This window comes from Anthonomus grandis, chromosome 13 (assembly GCF_022605725.1).
Source record: "Anthonomus grandis grandis chromosome 13, icAntGran1.3, whole genome shotgun sequence".
Lineage (NCBI taxonomy): Eukaryota > Metazoa > Arthropoda > Insecta > Coleoptera > Curculionidae > Anthonomus > Anthonomus grandis.
Genome location: NC_065558.1, coordinates 23,050,785 through 23,073,964, shown reverse-complemented (window position 1 = coordinate 23,073,964; position 23,180 = coordinate 23,050,785). Strand labels below are relative to the sequence as shown.

Below are 23,180 nucleotides of genomic sequence, written 5' to 3'. Positions count from 1 at the left end.
AACATTCGTCCCTCTTTAAAGAATTTTACAGCTTCTAAACCTTGCAACATTTGATGGATGTCACTTGCAGAAGTAAAAACAAAGTTGTCCAGGTCATTTCCTTCCTCAATTAATGGGTTACGAAGCACCACTTCCGCAAGTCCGCTTTATTTCCTGACGTATCGCAGTCTCTTTCCTCCAATTCTCTTTTCAGCTCAGCAGCTTTTAAATCCAGCAATTTTGGCATTTTTACACATTTTACTCCGATTTATTTCAATCCACTATTATTTATTTTCACCAATGTCCAGTTGACACATCTGACACCAATATAGTCTATATAGTCTAAAATAGTCTATATATAACTAATTGGAACTTGTATGTAGTGTCTAACTGTTCAGGAAGCTTCTCGCCAACCTTTGAGATGTCGTACGGTGTGCAAGTTGCATCATTTCGGCATGACGGTGATTCAGCTGGTTCCTCGGTGTTTACAATATCGTTCCAATATTCAGCTTTTTCACTTAAGTAACTCTTAAGGACTCTAAGCAGTGCACCGTGCACATCGAAATTTTCAATTCTTGCAAGCGTTGGATGATTAACTTTACCAAACGCCTTAGAAAAATCAGTGTATACGGCACATATCTCAGAGACTCTTTCATTATTTTCGCTCAGAAAGTTTCCGAAATCTTTTTCGAAAGAAGCCATGCCGGTTTATATCAATGGAACACTTACTCGTAACTTCGAAGAACAGTGGCTCCAAGATAAGTTTTTCCATTTGACAAAGTATCGCGCCATTTCTCGCGTTAAGATTCAAATTCTTTCTCAAGAGTGAATACACTAATGTAAATTAATGCTTGTTGCTTCCAGCAAAAATTTTCGTATTTCACATTCACTTAACTTCCAAAATATCCTTCCTAAGACAAACATCTAAGGCAAAGCAGAAGATTTCAAACATCTTATCATTACACGATCATATTTGTATTTGCTCTCCATATACCTAAATATCGCGAAGAATTCAAAATTATTTGGAAAACCTTGAAATAATTAAGTTAGTATTATTTTTAGCCTTCACAAAACATAAATTCCTGCAAGTTTAATTACCAATTGCATATATCCTCGAGCATAAATGTTAAACAAAATTATAATAACCAATATTATAAGCAATATTTTGCTAACTTTATCGTAAAAACTGTCATTTACGTAATCCTTTACTTATATCAGGACTCAAAACTGGGCAATTGAAAAGCAATTAGTCTATGAATAATCTGATAGATCAAGCGTAAATATGCAAGGTCGATATTACAACTTGCCAATATATTTGCAATTTTCATAAAATAAAGTAATGATTTGTTGCAAAGATTTTGTTAAAAAAACATAACTGTGAAGATTTAAATAATTCAGGAAGACGTGCTTGAGATATGACTCATGGCCTATTACTTATCTAATTGATATTTTTAAGGATGTTTGAATTTTACATTTCTAATGCTTTTTAGGAAATTTATTCAGATCTTATTATCAAGCTATAAAAACTAGAAATAATTTGTGTATAAAAATTCTTTAAGTTACTCATATCTTATTTGATATCTTGTATCATATGTGGAACACAATAAATTAAGAGCAAATGTCTACTGAACATAGCTATAAAGATAATTTCTATTTTCTTGAATTTTCTTGTATAGAGAGTGGGAAACTTCTTAACTTACTGTCGTTTTTATCACAAAATATAAAAAAAACTGATGCGAAATGTAAATAATTATAGTTTATGTATTTCAATGACCAATCTTAACGCATGCTAAAAACTTAAAAAATATATATATTCATTGTTTACTTTAAGCTTTCTAAAGGGTTTAAAACGTATATCTTTTACCGCGGTAAGTATTGCAAAACTCTGACATTTAATTGATATGTTTTATTTTACGATGATCGAATTGATTTATGCACTAGTGCGTAAAGTAATTTGGTATTTTTGATTTTTTTTATGGTTTCTTCGGTAGTAGAAAAATTCTGAATGTTACACATGTGTCAAAATCCCCTTTTTTATGAATCGGAATATAACTATTATAACTATTATAATAACTATTATAGCTATTTATGTATCAAGGGCATTGTTATGACGATAATGCCCGGAAGGTGGAAATAGAAGCCCGAGGGCCTTTGGCCCGAGGGCTAGGTTTCCGCCTGATAAGCATTAGAGTCTAACAATGCCCGTGGTGCATACAATGCTTTATGGTTTACCTAAAAATTGATTTTTATGAACAAAAATAATTTTAATATTAATTAAAAAATATTTCTACAGAAATTTATCAAGTGACTTGCAGTGATTATTTAAGTTTGACTTTGATGTTTCTGTCAGTTAGTCAGTTTTTTGTTTAAATATTTGCTTAAAATGGAAGAAATTCCACAAAATATAAGAGAAAAGGCCATAAAAGCGACCGAAAATCTTTTGCCAGTTAAATCAAGGCAACAGTATGATCGGAAGTATGGCATATTTGGTATTTAGAAAGATGCCAACGCAATTGTTCAAATAACCGAAACCGTTCTAATGGCATATTTTCAGGAACTGGTAAGTTATTGATTTTATTTTAATAGGTACATATGTTTAACAAATTTTAATATTTTTAGTCGGAAAAATACAGTCCGAACTCTCTTTGGATCAAGTATTCTACCCTAAGGTCTACGTTAATGGTCTATAAAAAGATAGACATCCGCAATACCATCGTCTCATATCTTTTTTAAAAGTTAAGTCGAAAGGATATGTCTCGAAGAAGTCTAAAGTTTTGGAAGGAGAACAAATAATAAATTTTATTAAGAAGGCTCCTGATGATATCTACTTTGTACACAAAGTCATATTGGTAATGGGTGTTTTTGGAGGTTTAAGATGAGATGAGTTGGTCAAAATGACCATTGATGATATTGAAGATAGAGGAACGGTCTTGGTTCTAAAGGTACCAGAAACTAAAATTCAACTTCAAAAAGTTTTACTATTATTGAAGAAGATTTAGGCGCTTTAAATTTAATAAAAAAGTACGCAGCATTAAGACCAGCTGGAATAAAGGAGCGAAGATTCTTTCTTACCTATAGAAAGAGTCGCTGTACAGTACAATCTGTTGGAAAAAATACCATAAGAAGCGTCCCTGATTGATCGCAAAATTTTTAAAACTGGATAATGCAGAAGATTATACTGGCCACTGTTTGCGTCGCACATCGTCAACTTTACTTGTTGAGGCAGGTGCTTCGTTTGAAATGCTAAAACAATATGGGAAATGGAAAAGCTCTTCAGTTGCTAAAGGATATATAGAAGAAAGTATTTTATCCAAAAATAAAGTAGCCAAAATGATTGCCAATTCAGTTAAATCCGAGGTTAATTCCGTATCGACTGTTGAAAATTCTTTAATGGACAATTTACAAACTATACAAAATAGCGTTAGTGCTGCCACCTCTACCATCACAAAAAACACCGATCATTCTTTAGTGGGATCAGCTACATTTTCCGGGACATTTCAAAATTGTAATTTTTATTTTGGAAATAAAGTTTAATTTTTAGTATTTAAAGAAACATTATTTTTTGTTTAAAATGGATGTTTATTCTTTATTATGAGAGAAATAAAATTGGATAAGCAATAAAATTTTAATGCCCTAGGTGTGATAACAGGTATTATTGCTACCATAAAATATTTCGTTTCTAAGATATTATAAATCAATAATAGATAGGTAAAACATAAACATATTTCTGTATTTTTTTATACATTCGTGAGTAAAAATATTTCCTACGTTACTTTTATATAAAACCCGTTTTTTTTCCTGAGAATCCCATTCGCGTAAGGGTCACTATTTGATACATTTGATATATTAATTTTCTACTACCTTTCGTAAATTACTTACTTTACGCATTCTCTATATCATTTTTACCGTACTAAATGTGCGTACCTAAAAATAAAGGATAACGAGTTTCAGAAAGCAGCCACATCTGCGCTGTTAGTCAGAAGTGTACCCCACTCTGATTGGCTCGATTCACCTTTTGATAGTTAATAGTGTTATTGTTTGCAAAACAGTAATATTAATTACAAGGATAAAATACTACCACATGTAGAGTAGCCAATCAGAGCGAGATATACTTTTGACCAACTGCACCGAGGAGGCTAATTTGCGTTATCGTTCCATAAACACAGTTACCATTTAATCTGCGTACACGTCCCTCATTTGGAAAGCGCGAAGATTTCCTTACCTCCAATCTCCTTGTTTGTTGCCTTCTATTTCATTCATTGACATTAGTGTTGTCACCTAGTGGACCAGTGAATCACCTTACCGGCGTCTGCGGGACTTAAGTGAGATGGGAAGGTAAATATGGCCGCTTCATTGCCATATTATATACATTCAATTATATAGCATATTTACCCATTTGTTAGGTATGAATTAAAACATCCTATGCACAAAAATATTCAAATAATATATTTTACACATACACATGAAACACGGGACATTGACATTATATGCGTCCTTCATCCGCTCGCTGGCATCTTTAATGGATATGCGCACTTGACTATGAATGATATTTATTCTTCTACGCAGCTCATTAACGTTATCCTTGGGAGCATCCATTCCTAGCGGGCAAGCACACTTCAGATTGCATAAAAGTCAGAGTTCACTTCGCATCACTATTCAAGCCGGGGACTCTCCTGTGCTTTCACAGATGGCAGATTGATAAGCCAGCAGCAACAAATGAAGAAACCTATTCCACTTTCGTTGGTGGCTAGAGACTACTTTGGCCCTATACCTATTAATGGTTCTATTCATTGGTTCGACCATACCATCTGACTGCGGATGTAATGCAGTAGTCCTCGTTTTAATGATTTCAAGCGTCTTATGTTCTGAGGCAATCTCGTTTCAACAAGCCTTGGTGTGAATATAGCTCCGAAGGTACATCAAATTGGAAGGTCCATTCTTTTATTCACGCAGCTGCAATAGTAAAAGCTTCCTGGATTTTTTTGGAAACATTTGCTAAAGTAGTCCGTCACAACTATGATGTACTTATTCCTAACTTCTAATTCGGAAACCGAACCAGCAACGTCATTCCAATCATTTCAAAAAGGACTTCCCGCATTATATTGCTACATCAAAGCCTTTTGCTTTCTCTGGCATCCATTACTTGCCACACAGACAATGCATTTCCTACACCAGCTCTTATCTCTGTGGTGCTATTGAACCAGTAAAATCTTTCCTTTACTTTTTTCAAGGTCTTTGTTACTGCAAGATGTCCTCCTAATTCACCAGCAGGGACTTCCTCTAACAACTTCGAAATCTGACATTGAGGCACAACAGTTTCCCGTCTTTTCTCTTTGCTGTCGTGGTCAACTATTTTTCGCCGCAAGAGTTCATCTTGCAAAATCAGGAAGTTCAATTGTGCCCAATATGACTTGACATTGGAAGAATTCTTGACAACTGCTTTCCAATTTGGCTTCTTCCCTTCCTTTATCTAGGTTCGGATTATCTGAATATCGGGGTCTTCCTCTTGGTCTCTTATAAGATCTTAATTTTGCCAAGTATCGTCGACTAGGGTGGTTCTAAGCAACTGGGCATCTTTCTTCTCTTGCTGCTGACAATGATTTGTCACAGTGTCTTGTTATATGTTCTGCTTTGCCACATTTCCGGCTAACTCGCTTGACCGATTCCTCAAGTCGTCTTCGTCTTGGCAGCTTCGAACTCAAGGCCTCATATTAGCACATCTACTAGCTTGTTGGCCTTCGGAAAATATATTCTTTGCAAGATGACAGCAGCATCTCGTCTGAACCAACGTAAAGGCAGTAACTTTCGTAGTTAACATGGTGTAGTACTATCAAATTAAGGTGGTCTAAGGGCATTTAAGTTGGCATTATTTTCCAAAATCTTCCTTTTCCAACCTATCATAATTCTCTCGTAGCTTTTCCATAATTTCAGAGTTTTCTTCTAGTTTGCAAAATTTTCTTCCATCTTTGCAGTATTTTCCAGCAGTTTAGCTCCCAGGTAGCTGGAAGTTTTTAGTAATTGGTTTTTCAAACTTTCTTTGATCTTTGCAGAATTTTCCAGCAAATCACTTTTCAAACCTTGCGACCATTGACTGATAAGGCTTGCACCAGCAAAAACAATTATCCAGGTCATCACGTTTCTCAAGTAATGCGTTAAAGCTCCTTTAAGTCTACTTTATTTCTCGTCGTACCGCCGTCCTTTTCCTTCAGCTTCCTTTTCAATTCAAAAAAAACACCAGCATTTTCAAACACTTTGGTCCGATTTATTTCAGTTCACTATTCTTTATTTATCAGCAATGTTCAGTTCAATGACGCCCAATTCACGATACATTGGTATTCAATCTGTTACCGTTTTTACCAGTTGCTTAGGTGTATATTAAAACACCCTATGCACAAAAGTGATTAAATGGTTTATTTTGCACGTACACACTAAGACTACTAGAAATATTTATTTACACTTTACTACTATTTATGTCGATTTAAAAATCTCGTCAATATTCCAACTTGAACTTGTCTCCCGGCAGTGTGGGCACCTTATACAGGGTGTCCTAACTATATTACACGATCTTTTTTGGCCCCTGTATATATATGAAAAAAAGTTTAAATAAAAAGTGTTTGTTTGGAAATACTAATTTTGTTGACAGTATTGGTAAATGTACAGTGTCGTAAAAACAATTTTTGTTATTATCAAGTAAGTTTTTTTTACATGGAACTGTATATTTTACCCAATTTTTACTCTTCATTTAATTCTGCATAAAAACATTTATAAAACACATACTTTACGTCAAATATTGATAGTTTTTGAGATAATTGCTTATCATGATGATATTATATAGTTTGTATTCAATCTACTATTAAAACGGTTAAAAGCGATTATAAAACTAGAATAATTTAATAAAAACTTATAGTAGATGTTTAAACTGTTGACAGCTCTGCGTTTGACAGAGTTTTGCAGAGTTAAATGTGAAAACAGGGGCTTCTTTCTAGTTCTTCCGAAATTGATTTACAAGCACGTGTAATTTTGTTTTTTAAATCCTTCAAATTTCTTTCTCCAATATCCTCCCAAAAAAAAATATAGCGGTGTTAATTCAAGTGACCGGGCGAGCCACCTGACAGGACGTCTATTGCCGATCCAGTATCTTTCAAATCTATTATAAAATACTAAAGGAAATTTCATTCAATCTGCGACTTATAAGGTGGAGCACCATAATCATCTTCGTTCTGCTAGAGGAACTTCTTCCAGCATCGTTGGTAGGATCTCGAAAAATCCTCCTAAAATCCTAAAATTCTAACTAGGCCAGTCAAGGTGCTCATAAAAATATGGTCCAATTATTATAAAAACTCCAACCCACATATTTATTTCCCAAATAATCTGGAAGTGAGTTTGTCGGACCAATAATGACTATTATGACGAGTTACGATTCCATTATTGTGAAATCGTGATTCGTGGTGCCATCATGTTTTCTAGAAAATTTGGGTCATCATGTATATAACTGAGTTGATACAAAAGCTATAAATTCTGATCTTCTTTGGTAATCGTTTGGCTTTAAATATTGCACCAAGTAAATTTTAAAAGGATGGTGGGAATCCGTGAATGCCTAGAATTCGCTGCACTGAACTTCTGGATATATAAATCTCTTCTGAGATTAATATATCCAGAACGTACTGACATATGTGGATTTATTGCCACGAGTGCAAGTACATTTTTCGGAAAATAACCAGTTCGCATTTTTCTTTTCACATTCTCAAATGTTTTGTGTGATGGCGTTAGGTTGGGTTGGTTTAAAAACTACAATATTTATAAAAAGATGTGATGTCAACTAATTAGCAGATAATGTCCGCCCGAAATATAAAAATATTAAAGGCTGTCAGTATTTTTGTAGCCAATGTTTCTTCAAAAAAATTAACCAAATGTCTGTTTTATATACAGGGTGTCCCGGAAGTCGACGATCAAACTTAAGGAGGGGAAGGAGGAGGTCATTTAGAATCTAAATATCTATATATGTGGTTATCAAAATATTGATGCGTAAAAAGTTATTCACCTTTTTGTATTTTTTATTAAAATTGAATACTGCGAACAATAAACGCGGTAAACTACTGGTTTATTTTTGATTATGTTTAATTCTTAGGGATCTCCTTTTAATTTTAAAATAGTTTCAAAAACTAATGTCTTCTAGTCCAAAAAAAATGTTTAAAAACAAGTTTTAATTTCAAAAAATCTTAGTAAGTTTTTTTAATGGATGGTGATAAAAAGAAATTACCCTTTAAAAATTTGACCCGCCCTTAGAAAATCTTGAGATATTATTGTAGATTCTTAACATAATAATAAATAATAAAAACAGATTTGTTTTACCCAATTTCTAATGGAAAATACTTTACTTGTACCATTGCCAATTCTTTTAAAAATCACAAAAACTTTTAAAGGTTTTTATTTATTACCAATATTATTAAGGTAGGTATTTACCATTTACCTATTCTTAAATTTAAGGTGAACGTTAAAGTTCAGTTTAAAAATATTTTGAATATTTTGCATTGTCCTTTTTTGTTGAGATAAAAATAACAAACGATTTGGTATTTTTCAAATCAGTCTTAGATACGCTTTCCTCCATACTGGGCTATTATATTTCGACCTTTGCGATTAATAGGTATAGACAAAATCGCTCTTATCGTGCGGGTGTATCAGATTATCAACGACAAACTTTTGTAGTTACGTTTCATTTCAATTTGCGCAACAACGTTTTTTAACTACAACGCGTCAGATAAACGAAACAGATATATGCAGCGTTAATCTATCAAAAGAAGATAAAATGATAAATGTCAGTGGTTCTAAAACAATTACTTTTATAACAAACATGCCTGTCTCGTTTCGATTGACGGATGACATTATTTGTCACAAGATAATTTAAATTTCAAATTATCGAAAAGAAAAAGCATTTTTGTGGATTTCTAAATCCTCAAGCAAAAAAAATGGTACTTAATGTTATTAATTACTTCGAGAACGAAAAAGAAAATAAAGGATTGCCTAAGAATGTACAAGAAAAAGTAGCTAAAGCGCTTGGAATTAGTTTAAGAATGGTGCAAAAGGTTGTATATGAAAACAAGAACAATCTTATTCCCAAGAAGGAAAAAAAGTGTAAAAGGAAGAAGCCGAAGACTGAAGATTTAAGTAAATATGTAAAAATAGAAGTAAGGGATAGGATTTATGAACTATATAGGCTAAAAACAAATATAACGCTGCCATTTCTGAGGGATGTTTTAAAGCAACGCGGCACTTTGGAAATTGGAATTTCTGCTTTATCAAAATTAATTAAAAGCATAGGTTTTCGCTATAAAAAAGACTGCAATAGAAAATATTTGTGTGAACTATCAAATATTGTGAGCCAACGAATAGGATTTTTAAGACAATATACACAAAATCCAAGTTAAGGAAAGTGGTATTCTTGGATGAAACTTGGATATTTTCAAACGGGAGTGGAATAAAATCTTGGCAAGATGAATCTGTGAAAAGCGTGAAAAGAAAAAAAGGATGTGGTCAGGGAAAACGATTTATTATTTTACATGCCCGGTCTTCAACGGGATTCGTGCCAGGTGCAAGTAATTTTTTCTTTTAAGTCTAAAAGTATGGATTATCATGACAATATGAATTGCGGAATGTTTGAAAAATGGTTAAAGGAACAGTTAATACCGAACTTGCAAGAACCTTCCTTAATAGTATTAGACAATGCGTCGTATCATTCAAGAATTTTGAATAAACAACCAAATGGAAGTTGGAGAAAAAGCGAAATTTATGAATGGTTAGTAAAAGAAATTCAGAATCCCTAGCCATATATGCTAAAATCCGAACTTCTTTCAATTGCAAAATCGCTGAAAAGACCAAAAATATATGCTGTTGATGAAATAGTACGTGAATATGGCCATGAAGTTTTAAGATTGCCACCATAGCATTGTCAGTTTAATGCCATTGAGCTTATATGGGCAGGGTCAAAATCTTATTATGAGAAGCATGTGGGTGCTGGGCTTAGATCTGACCAGGTTGAAGCTGTTTGGAATGAGGCATTGAATCACATCACAAAGGAGTATTGGCGGAAAGCAGTGGATCACACAGAAAACATTATTAGAACCTGGTGGAAGAGAAAAAAAGTACTCGATATCCAAGTTGAACCATTGATCATTGCTCCATTTGAAGAAGATTCGGAAAATGACGAAGAGTTTTCCGACTCTGTTAGTGATAATGATAGTTATAATTAGTTTCTTTTTGTAGTCAAATTTGTTACTTCATTTTTACACATTCACTTAAATCTTCAGTCTTCGGCTTCTTCCTTTTACACTTTGTTTCCTGCTTGGAAATAAGATTGTTCTTGTTTTCATATACAACCTTTTACACCATTCTTAAACTAATTCCAAGCGCTTTAGCTACTTCTTGTACATTCTAAGCAATACCTTATTTTTTTTTTCGTTATCAAAATAATTAGTTTTCTTTTTGCATTTCGTTTATTATTTAGGTATGATTAAAAAGTACAATTTTTTTTTTAAACAAAGCTAAGTAAATAAATTGGTGAATGCGCTGGGAGATAGATATGCCCGGCGTATTCTCAATTTTTTTAATAGTTAGTTTCAATCTTTTTTTGCCTTGTAATGTGTAAATAAATAAATATTCATAAGAAAACGTCATTTTAAAGAACTGTCGTAGCTCCCCTCGTATTTATCTTTTTAAACAAAGTTAAATAAATGAATTGGTGAATGCGCTGGGAGATAGAAATGCCCGCCGCATTCACCAGTTTTTTTTTTTAGTTATTTTTTATCTTTTTTTGACTTTTAACTGATATAAAAGAAAAGATAACACAACTTTTTTAATTTTCTGTGCATCAACGTATAGATTGGGTCGAACGACAAATAATAAATCATAAAATTAAAATGTCATTTTAAAAGTGAGATTGTAACATGAACTTGCCTTTAAACAAAGAAGGTAGTTTTCTGGTCTCTGACTGCACTGCATCACAGAAAATACAAATGAATTGTTTGTCATTATACCAAAATGTATAGTTTCCCAATAATTATTACAAAAAAACACAATCACACATAAACAAAGAAGAAGACAAGATCAAATAATCGTTATTTAAATTAGACGCTGTGCCCTGAAATCGACAAATTAGTATGTTATGCACATACATAGGGTCATGCTAAATCGTATACTAATTTCTCAAAAATTTAGGTAACAACCATTTTTAAATGAAATATGTACAATTTTAATGAAAGGCTAGGGAGGCATTTTTGCTCTCATTAAAAAATATAAAATGCTTAGATTTAGATATTATTGCGTAAAGAAAAATTGTTATTGAGAATTCCGTCTATTTTGGACAATTTTTCAAAAAAGAAAAGTAAATATTATGTCTGGCAACTTAGCAGAATATCGGAGATTCTAGGCATATACCGATGAGGCGTATACCTAACGGGCTTTATACTTATGGGCTTTTTCACGTCATGAAAGGAAATAACCAACGTATGTTTTACATGTTGAATCTCGGATACGTAGTATTCCGCAGACATTTTTACGGCGTTAAAGGCATCACGTCAGTTAATAATTATGATCTAAGGTGTATACGCAGCTTTAATATGTCACATGACGGCGTTCAATGTATTGTCAAACTCTCAAGGAAATAACATTTTGGCAGCCACTGATTTTTCAATTTGATTCATATTACGTGGTGACCTTTGAACTCGCACGATAAGAGCGAAGGCGACTATACCTACTTTTTTTTATTTGTTAGTTCAACTATTAAAGATGCCTTATGCACCACAGGAATATACAAAAATGCATTATGTCTACGGGTTTTGTGACGGTAATGTTCGGGCTGCTGCTAGAGAGTATAGGGCACGATTTCCTAACAGAGCACATTATCCTGATTACAGAGTGTTTCAAAATGTTCATAGGATATACGTGAATGGTCAAATTTCTGGCCAGCATTTGCCCAGAGAAGGAAGGACATGAGTTGATATTAGTGAAGATGAGATAATAAATATGGTAGCAGAAAATCCGATCATTAGTATTCGTCGTATAGCAAGGCGTTTGGGATTATCATCTTCATCGGTGCATCGTATTTTGAGAAGATCTCTGTTACATCCATATCATGTGCAACGGGTGCAAGCATTGTTACCCGGAGACTACGCCACAAGAGTACGATTTTGCAGGGATATGTTACGGCGCAACAGAACCGATCTTCAGTTTTTCCAAAGAATTTTGTGGATCGACGAATCATTGTTTCGAAGGATAGGAATATTTAATATTCACAATTTACATCATTGGGAATACGTTACCCCTAGAATTGTGCGCGCTTCCCGTTTCCAACATCAATTTGGAATAAACATGTGGGCTGGAATAATTGAGGGTAAGTTAATTGGCCCTTTTGAATTACCAAGACGACTCAATGGCGAAAGCTACCTCAATTTTTTACAAAATCATTTAAAGGGCTTACTAGAAGACGTATCCTTAGAAACACGTCGAAACATGTGGCTGCAGCATGATGGAGCTCCTCCACACTACGCTCGAGTAGTGAGAGTTTATCAACCAACAGTTTTAAATTAAAACAAAGAATTAGTTTACGCTACAGAAAGTCGCACTGAACAGGAATTGCGTCAAAAAATAGAAGAAGCGATCAGAGTGATCAATAACAACCAGCGGGGATTCCAACGGTTAAAAAGAAATTTTATTTGACGATGTAGATTATGTGTAAGGGTAGGCGGCAGACATTTTGAACATTTAATATAGTTAATACCTTATTAATAATTAAATTAAAAAAATATTATTACAATTTCTTGTATTTTTGAAAAAATGTGGCAATGGTACAAATAAAGTATTTTCCATTAGAATTTGGGTAAGACAAATATGTATTCAAGTCTTTAATTATGTTATGAAACTACAGCTCGGAAATATCGAAATGGCCAGTGAAATTTGGGTGCGCAGTGGCAAAATCCTCGAATGCCCATTTTAGGCCGTTCGTTTATCATTTTCTGTCTTCATCGCACACTGACTCTCTCACTCTTTCTTCCCGCATCTCAAAGGCCATTTCGTTATGGGCGAGTTGTACATTAATTTCTCAAGATTTTCTAAGGATGGGTCAGTTTTTTAAAGGTTAAATTCATTGAATCAGCATCCATTAAAAAAAATTATTCATATTTTTTGAAAACAAAACTTGTTTTTAAGATCATATTTTTCTTGACTAGAAGAGAACAGAGTTTTTGAAACTATTTTAAAATTAAAATGACACTCCTAAGAATTAAACATGACTAAAAACAAATCAGTAGAATAATCCGTTTATTTTGCATAACTTTTTTATTGTTGCCAGCATTCAATTTTAATAAAAAGTACAAAATATTAAATAACTTTTTAACTGTCAACAATTGGATAACAATATAGATACTTATTTTAATTCAAAATGACCTCCCCCTTCTCCCCTTTAAGTTTGATCGTCGACTTTTGGGACACCCTGTATATTTGGAATTTAAATAAAAATGTTTTTTTTTGAATATTTAAGCAGTCCATAACACCGAGTGTGGAAATTTTTCAAAAAAAACGTTCTTTTCCCTCTGAATTAAAAACGCTTTAAGCGATTTAAATAAATTTTTAGGTTTTAAATGATAGGTGGTGAGGCAACTTTTTAAGGAATTTCAGGTAATTTGACTTGTCCAGGGACGGACTTGCAGCACATGTACGTTAAATTATTCATAAAAAAGCAGATACGCCACTGTTTTTTTGAATTTTTGCAGAAGATTGAGACTTTTATAAAAGGTAAAGACTGTGTTGTTACCTTTATAAAAGTATATGATCAGCATCTTTGGGATAATGGATGAATTTTTCGAGAAGATCGAGACTGGCGGAGCTTGCAGATATGCATCTTTCGTTTGGAGAAGCCTGAGGAAATGCTTTGTTGGCACAGCGATTGTACAGGCAGCGTTTTCCACATCGTGAATTGCCCGAAAACGCAAAATCATCAATTGATTTTGCCAAAAATTCCGTGCACCAAGTATTACAAAACCATAATCTTCATCCGTATAAACTGCAAAAGTTTGAGCATCTTGTTCCTCGAGACGCTCCTCGTCGTCTTGAGTTCTGCGAATGGTTTCTTTGTCAAATAGAACAAAACGCTAATTTTCCAGGTTTAATCCTTACAAATGACGAAAAAGGATTTTCGCACGAGGGGTCATTTAATCCTCGCAATAACCACAAGTGGAGCTATCAAAACCCCAGTGCTAAACACATCAGAGAGTATCAGCAGAAATTTCACATTAATGTTCGGGCAGGTATTCTTGGCGACGGCTTATCTACGCAACACCTATAACCAACAGAGAAGACCTACTAGTAGTTGCTAGAGTTGTGGTGGCTGCGGACTTTCTGAGGAACGATCTCTTCGGTCAAACGGTCTTTGCTCGCGTGCATCTTGAATCAACAGGTGCAGAAAATGCGTGGAAATGCATGGAGGACACTTTGAGCATTTGGTTTGAATTGTTTCTTATTGTTTATCATTTAAAATGTTTTTTTATTGTTTATCGTTTAGTTAAATTATTTATTTTTTATTGTAATGATATTAAACTTTTCGCTGTGACAAAAAAGTTTTGAAGGATCCTTGTATGGATTTAATTTTCTTGCACGAAAACAGTGCATCCCAGCGCAAAAATGTAAGGGCTGTGGTTTTTACAAAATAAACGAAACATTCAGAAAAAAAAATCTTCAAAAAAACAGTGGCGTATCTGTTTTTTTATAAAAAAATTTAACATACATGTGCTGCAAGTCCGTCCCTGGACAAGTCAAATTACCTGCAATAGCTCAGAAAGTTGCCTCATGTTATCATTTATAACCTGAACATTTTATTCAAATTACTATAAGCGTTTTTAATACAAAGGAAAAAAATTAATTTTTTGGCAAATTTCAACTCCCTGTATTTTGGAAACAACACACTTCCGACCATGGAGGTTCTCTCTCAAACTACTTCTTTATGGTTCCTGTATATAGTCTAGCATTTTTGACCATTTGAAAGGGGACACCCTGTATACTGTTCAATGGTGAAATACTGTGACTGATTCGGCAGACACGAACCAGCGTTGTTTTTCGCAAAAGTACATGTGATAAATTTAAATACTAGTTTCATATTATAAATTTGAAATTATTGTCACAATATTTTTTCCCTCTAAATTTTATATTATTATTATTAACCTTATGCATAAAAATAAATTAGTATTAAATAGTAATTTAAGTTCAGTTGTTAGTTTGACATAATTTACTTAATTTGAAGACACTTTAGCGTGAGCTAGTGTATTATTAACTTGTCGCTCTCTTGGTTTTTTAACTTGTCAATGCCAAATGTATATTTTTGCAACTTTAATATTACGCCACAGTGCATTTTTTATTATTTAACAGCTATTTTGCCAGTTAGTTCAGTCGCGTGCAATGATGCAAAAAGCTTATGGCATACACCATCTATCCTATACAAATATTATTCCTTAGGCAAATATTGACTTTTAAATAATTGAATAATATAATCAGAACGGCTCTTGTTTAAATCTATTGAAAAATCAATTACATTACAGGTTTAACATAATACATAAAATAAGCGTTGTGTTTTTTCAGGTAGTAGATATTGAGACATTAACAGAAATAAATAATTTATTTAACAAAAATAAAAATTACCTTTGCTCATAGGTGATAGCATGTGATAATGTACACTAGCCCCACCAGCAGATTCCCCAAAAATGGTAACACTTTTCGGATCACCACCGAAATATTGTATATTTGTTTGTACCCATTTTAGTGCCAAATTTTGATCCTTAAGTCCATTATTGCCTGGTGCGACGTGATCACCAGTACTTAGAAAACCCAGCGCACCTACAAAATAAGATAGTGATATATATTTTTTTTAATTTGGTTTACTTATTAATATTATTATTAAGTTACTCTAATCCACAAGAAATTTAATGTTTAGTTTGTACAAGTTGGGATGCGAGAGAAAATAGTTCTTTTACAGCAATATTTCGTAACTGCAGTGTAAGCAAAAATGCAAAATCTATAATGTCACAGTATAATACGTAAAACATTAGTCATAAGGTTACATGTTTTACTAGACTGGGCCATCATTAGACCAACTAAAAAAACACAACATAGATTGTCGATGTCTTCATGAGATTTAGACGATTTTATTCATAATATTTATTATCTTCTTTATCTATGGCTCTGAGCTTAATTTATCAAAATGCCCCAAGGCTGCGAACAAAATTAAATACTTTTAGGCAGAACGTTTTGGCAAATAGTCCAGATATTATCTGTATTACAGAAACATGGCTTAATTCCTCTATTATGGATCATGAACTCATAGATCTACGCGAATATGCAGTTTTTCGTAGGGATAGCGAATCTACCTCCAGTAAAAAACTTGATGAAGGCTGGGTGCTTATCGCGATAAAAAATAAATTTAATGCCTCAGTTTCATAGTGACGCTAAGGATGTCTGGATTACTGCCAATCTAGAAGGTAACAGAACTTTATTTGTATGTTGTATTTATCTTCCTTTCAATAACAAGGAGGCTATGCTACGTTTTCTTCAAATTTGGCAGACCTAAGGTTGCCTAATGAAGCTGTAGTATTAATATGCGGTGATTTTAACTTTTTATCTACCAAGTGGCTTCAAATGCCAAGCAATCTTTATTTAGACCCCTACAATATAGAGCAACAATATTCTGCTTTGCTTCAGAATTTGACATATCACAACATGAGGCAATTTAATACAGTGTTTAACAGCGACAATAAAATTTTAGATCTGGTATATTCCAACATTTCCTACATTTTTTGGTTCAAATACTATAAGATTAATTAAAGAAAAAAACAAAGTTCATAAAAAATGGCGTATATACAAAACTGCTCATGATTATGGTTTGTTTAAACAACTAACAATAAAAAAAAGATAAAATCTGATTTTAAAAATTACATTCAAAGTACAGAAGGAGATTTACCTAGTAATGTAAATCGCTTTTGGAGCTTTGCTTCAATTAAATAACAATGTGTGAGTTCAATACCTAATGAAATTTTCTGGAAAAACGAGACAGCTAACACAGGTAAAGACATAACTTATTTGTTTAAAAGTTATTTTGCTAGTGTTTTCGAATTGGAAGGACAACATTGCTCCAATTTTTCTAAAAAATACTGCAAGTCTAATAGCCGATCCTCTTACACATATTTATAATCTTTCATTAAAAGAAGAGGAATTCCCAGCGCAATGGAAAACTTCGACGATTGTCCCAATATACAAAGGAGGGGTATCCATCTACACTGACTTCGGTAAAGCATTTGACAAGATTAGCCATAATATTCTCCTGGCTCGACTCGCAGATATCGGTGTGGGTGGCAGCGTCTTGAAATGGGTGGAATCTTATATTAAAAAAAGATCCATGTACGCATCACTTCAAGGATTTTGTTCTGAGTCTTTTATTCCATTATCTGGTGTTCCACAGGGCTCCCATTTAGGACCCCATTTTTTTATTATATACATTAATAACATCAAATATGGTTTACGTTACACTAAATTTCTATTATACGCCGATGATCTTAAAATCTAACGTACGATATTTAACATCGCCGACTGCCTTAAAATCCGAAGTGATCTGGATCCACTACGAGCCTACTGTGATAAAAATAGTCTCTTTCTTAAAATTAAAAAATGTCAAAGTATAACCTTTTCAAGAAATAAAAATAAAATAAATTATCAATATAAAATTAATGATATTTGCTTACCTAAAGTGAACTACGTACGCGATTTGGGAATTACATTGGACTCTAAACTGATGTTTGACATTTATATTATATTCATCTAATAGTAACAGAATCTTCTAGATTGTTGGGTTATATTTTTCGTAAATGTGAAATTTCTTCTAGTACTCGAGCTACTAAATGTTTATTTAATACATTTATTCATGGCAAATTGAACTTTGGAAACATTATATTGAAAGTAATGAATTGTCAGCTGAACACTACTTCTATTTTGTCACATAAGACGTTTTTAACATATCACTTACTACAGTTAAAAATACTTTAAAACGGAATATTGTCTTTGAAATTTATGAGGCTATTGTAGAAATTTAGCATTAAAAAATTACTTTTTTCAAGTCTTTAAGTCAAATTATTTTGATTTATGTACTTAAAAATTTAGTCTTTATATTATTCTTAATAAAATAGTATATTTAAGTTAGTTAAGATAAATTTGTGGATACTTTTTTGGGCTTATAGCCTGTTGTATCCCTATATATGGTCACCAAATAAATAAATAAATAAATATTGCCTTACGATTTATTTGTTGCTATATAATTAGCGTGATACCAACTAATGCTACATAGCAAGTCATAGTCAATTAAGATCGGTATAGTCAACTACGTTTATATTCATTAGGGATACTATCTATTCCGTTTTAACAAATTCGTTAACATTATCCATTTTGATACGGACATGTTTTATATTTATAAATATTAAGATATTGTTTAGACCTGTCTTTGTATAACTCTTTTGGTTCATAAAGACGTTAGTGATACAGTTTAAGATTCTTGAGAAAACACGAATTTAGCTATTATCGGGTGAAGTTTTGATATAGTCAAAGATTAATAAGTTTTTACTAATATTAAGACATTCTTAACAACCACATCAGATTAACATTTCACTGGTCATTGAGCACAGATTATGTATTTTAACTTAGACAATGTGATACATACACCTAGGTTTTTTTACGATTACTATTAGTTTTTTCCCAGGAAAATATCAGATGATTCAATCTATTTTTATCTAAAGAGATTTGACTGTCTAGAGACTCTTGAATTAGAAACTAAATTAAAATATTTCATTAACATTTTTCAAAGACTCTTTAATAAGAGCTTTTTATATTATTTAAAAAATCCTTCAGAAATTATTCGTTCCTTGACCTGTTTTTTGTGTGTCTTTGATGTTTTGTCTCGCCACCAGTATAGGTTCAAAGCTCGCTTCTTCAAACAATTGCGATTAAATTCTTATATAGCAGGATTTTAAAAAAATGTTGATTCAAAATTTAAGTCTGCTGAAATCTCATAAACCAGGCTGTGCCTGAAAAAATATGTCTTATTATGATGCCTAGCATCAGACTGTCTCAAAACATATTTTTCTAGTTCCTACCAGTCTTCTGGAAGTCTTTTGACTTCCTACTTCCAAAATATCGGTGGTCTACGTACTGACCTTCAGCTGCTCTTCGAGAATGACTCTTACTTCTAGTAGGATATTGTGGTATTTAATGAAACATGTTTTTTTTGCAATTTCACAAACTCTGAACTCAGTTGGTTGGTTATAACATATATCGAATGGACAGATCCCAGGAAATCAGTCAATTCTCTAGAAGAAGAAGTGTACTTATATCAGTTTACTAGTAGACTCTTGCCATCATCAACTTAAAGCATTAAACATTTATTTGTGCAAATGAAAATATAAGAAAATCAGTTTATTTGTGGTATATCTCCTTTTTCCGTTGATTTTCCTCCTAGGAGTACCTTCAAAAAGTACGCTGAGATTAGTAAATGTCTTGAGAAAATACCAGAAGAGTGTACTGAATGCAAGGCATGTATTTTGGATGATTTTAATCTCCCAAAAAGTCAATGCTCCAAAGGGAGCTGTGATTCTAAGGCAACCCGAGTATCTAGAGCATTACTTAAGACACACTAGCAGAAGTTTCTTCTTTGCCAAATGGCCAACACTACCCACCCCTTTCTTTTAAAATTCGATGTATTAATAAGCATTTAAATAATCGATTATGTTGATTTCGATGGATGTTGGGTGCTGTTTCTGTACTTCTTTTTTTTTTGTTTGATTGGGACACCATATTAATGAAGAGGCCACTTGATAACATGGTTAATTTATTTTTTGACCTTATTGATTTAGCAGCACTATTTTGTTTCTTTAAAAAAATACTCTGCCATGAAATTTTTCATTTGGTTCAACTCAAGGAAACAATTATTAATAGGAAAAAATTGCATAAGAATTACATAACAAGTGGCTTTTTTAGTGACTGACCAATTTTCCAAGCTCAAAGCTGATTGTAAGGCATTGAAAAGAGAGGGTTATTTAAATTATAAAATGAAGAAAAGAAAGGATTCTGGAATTCCTCCTGAGGTATTTTTTAAATAAAATTAGGGCTTCCTCGGATAAAGAAATTGTGAATCTATTTGCAGAATTTTCACAGATGTATAAACCTAGAACTCCCCTAATGAATCTGTTCTGCAGAATACTATCAACTGATCTTACCATAGAATCTCTATTTCCATGATTTATGAGAATCTCTTATCTTATTTCTCGACGTAAATTAGGTACAGAACCACGTGCACTAACTATAGTTAGATCTTACAGTAATCTAACTATTCTTATCAAAAACTGCTTTTATACTTGCTCGTGCATTTTTTCTAATTTTCAACATGTCCCTTAAAAGTGGAGTTTTTTCACAATGTTAATTACTCACTTCCCTTTACTGATTTTCTGCTGAAATTATTAAGGTTGCCATGTACACGGTCTTTATACAGATTTCTCCAAAACATTTGATCGAGTTAACCATGCAATCTTAATTATCAGCAATGTAGTTGAAGTCTTACCTGGTTGGTAGAACACTTGGTAGAAAAATTTTCTTTCGGTGGAGATCAAGATACCTTCTGAAGCACCACAGGGTTTGTATCTTGATCTCTTACTCTTTAACATTATAATATCTCATCTTGTTTTTTTCATACATATTTTCTTATGTTTGCAGATGATCTGAACTTCATAGAATGTATGAATGCCTTAAGTTACAGTCGGATTTGGACCGCTTGGTTCAATCATGTGATCAAAATGTTGTAGAGTCAAACGTCAAAAAGTGTCATTTGATGGTTTTCAGTCAGTAAACTAAATGGTCAGTTATCTCTTCAAATTTTGGGTTTTATTAAGCATTATACAAGAGACTTCCTTAATGTAATATCCATCAAATTATTGTTCTGCTCTCTCTGCCTTAATTATTGTTCATGTGTTTGGAACTCGAAAGAGTCAAGCCATCGAAAGAGTGCTGCATGAGTTTTTATGATATACTTTGTTCAGGGAATATTGAGCTATAGATGATAATAATTATCGTCGGTTGAGGAATCCGTTAATATTACAACTCTGCAAATCCATCGTACACATAGGGATCTAGATATGTTTTATGATTTATTACATATCTTTGGGTTTTAGCTTTGAGGACTGGAATGATTAATATTAATGCACCATTTCTACCTACAAGACATAGCCATTCCGTTTACATTCTTATCCATTGAATGAACTATGGCTTCAACATATTCATTTCCAGGAGATCTGGCCTTGCAAATCCGTATATTAAATTGTTTTTCAGATAGAGTTGACAGCTCTCTGACTGTCTGTAATATGATACTGCTATATTGAGATTGTTGTTTTGTTCATGTGATATGTAAGATGTCTATTCCTAAGTTATATGTATATTTTTTTTGTTTTTGTTGGATAAACATATATTAGTGTATTGTTTTTTTGGCGGAGTAAATTATGTTTTTAGTAGTTAGTTTTTAAGATCAAAGAAAATATAGAATGGACTTAATCCGTGGATAAATAAATAAATAAACAGAGGCTGTTAGATTGAGAGATAGGAGTCGAACTACATGTTCTGATTCGAGAAAGGTTGAAACTGCAATTCCTCAATGACGTGTTCTGAGCCCATTTCGTTTCTGCTGTTTATAAATGTAACCCTACTTAAACTCCTTTTTATAGATGATACGTCATCCATAGTATCAGATCAAGACTACGAGACTCCATTCACTGGCCAGCGAATGCATAACTCATATTGTATGCTGGTGTTAAAAATAGCCTTTGGTAAAACACTCAAAAAACAAATTTTAGAGTGTTTATGATCTGAGTAATCCAGTAATAGCCCACTCCTGATGAAAGATTTCTGAATCTGGATTTAACAATCTGCTTTCAAATTATTGACTTATTATTATGAAGTATTGATAGAGCCAGTGTGCTACGAGTTTTCTTGAAGTAATTTTGCCATTTTGCAGAGCAGAGATTGTGTCAATTCTTTCTATTAAAAGCTTTTTGTCTCTTCTACATTGTCTACTTGGGTCAGCTGTTGTAATATTTAGAAAGAAATTAAACCTCAGAAGGGTCAAAAATGCATAATTCGTTCAATGCTTTAACCTTTCATTTGAAAAGCCATGCCGTGAACCTTAAAAAAGCATACGTTCTTACCATCATTAATATGTATATTTTGCAATGTGCTTGATGTGTTACGAAATGTCGAGACTTTAATGTTTATAGCATTAGAAATGAAAATAATTTGTCTGACCTACTATCTCAGATGCCGGCCGAATGGTCGTCTGTCCAATATCTTTACTATAAAACCAATATGCTAATCATAGTTATTAAAAAATGCTCGTCATAGTTTAACTAAAGTATGGCCATTAAAATGTATTTTTTCTACTATAAGCAACGTAATAAATTATTACTTTGACGTATTTATTTAATATTCACCTATTTGATTTGAGAAACCGAGAAAAAATTATTAAATTAATACCTGAAAAATGTAATTATAACTAAAATGCGCATCATTTTTATATGTAATTGCCACCAATTACTATTCCAAACCAAATAAAATTCAAACGAAATTACAGATTAAAAATTCCTATGAACGTAATTACCACAGATCAATTAAAAAGATAATTTATATAACAATTTCTATTTATTTCTAAGTAATGACAGGGTATAAAGTATTTTTCTTAAAAAGATTCCTTACCTAATCTATAGTTGGTAACCACCAATACGACATCTCTGTCAATCAAGAAATCAGGACCGTACCAAATGGTATTTCCACCACCACATAACCATCCGCCTCCATGAAAGAAGACCATCACTGGTAAACGGGTGTTGTTGGTTTTGGTTGGTAACTAATAAATTAAAATAACATAAAAAATTCCGTAATAAAGGATGTTAATAATAATTAGCAAGAAAAATTTTATATAACAACATGCTATTTGCATTCATATGAGCCATTGTTTTGGCTTAATAAAGAATTTCAAATTTTAATTTGCAACCTCGAATAATTTTAAAATAAATATTTATGTTTATACTGTGACCATTATTAATTTTTTTATGCCGCTTTCTCCTTGAATTGTATTCTTTTAT

The 23,180-nt window shown here is 32.7% G+C and overlaps 1 protein-coding gene across 1 annotated transcript in view; it reads right to left on the bottom strand.

Moving 5' to 3' along the window:
* The window catches only part of LOC126743532 (venom carboxylesterase-6), a 90,611-nt gene that overhangs the window by 29,743 nt on the left and 37,688 nt on the right, over positions 1 to 23,180 (bottom strand). The window contains exons 3-4 of the mRNA XM_050450658.1: positions 22,792 to 22,942; positions 15,661 to 15,855 (exon numbers count right to left, since the gene is read on the bottom strand). Of these exons, the coding sequence (XP_050306615.1) occupies positions 15,661 to 15,855; positions 22,792 to 22,942 (346 nt within the window). The remainder of the gene's footprint in view (positions 1 to 15,660; positions 15,856 to 22,791; positions 22,943 to 23,180) is intronic.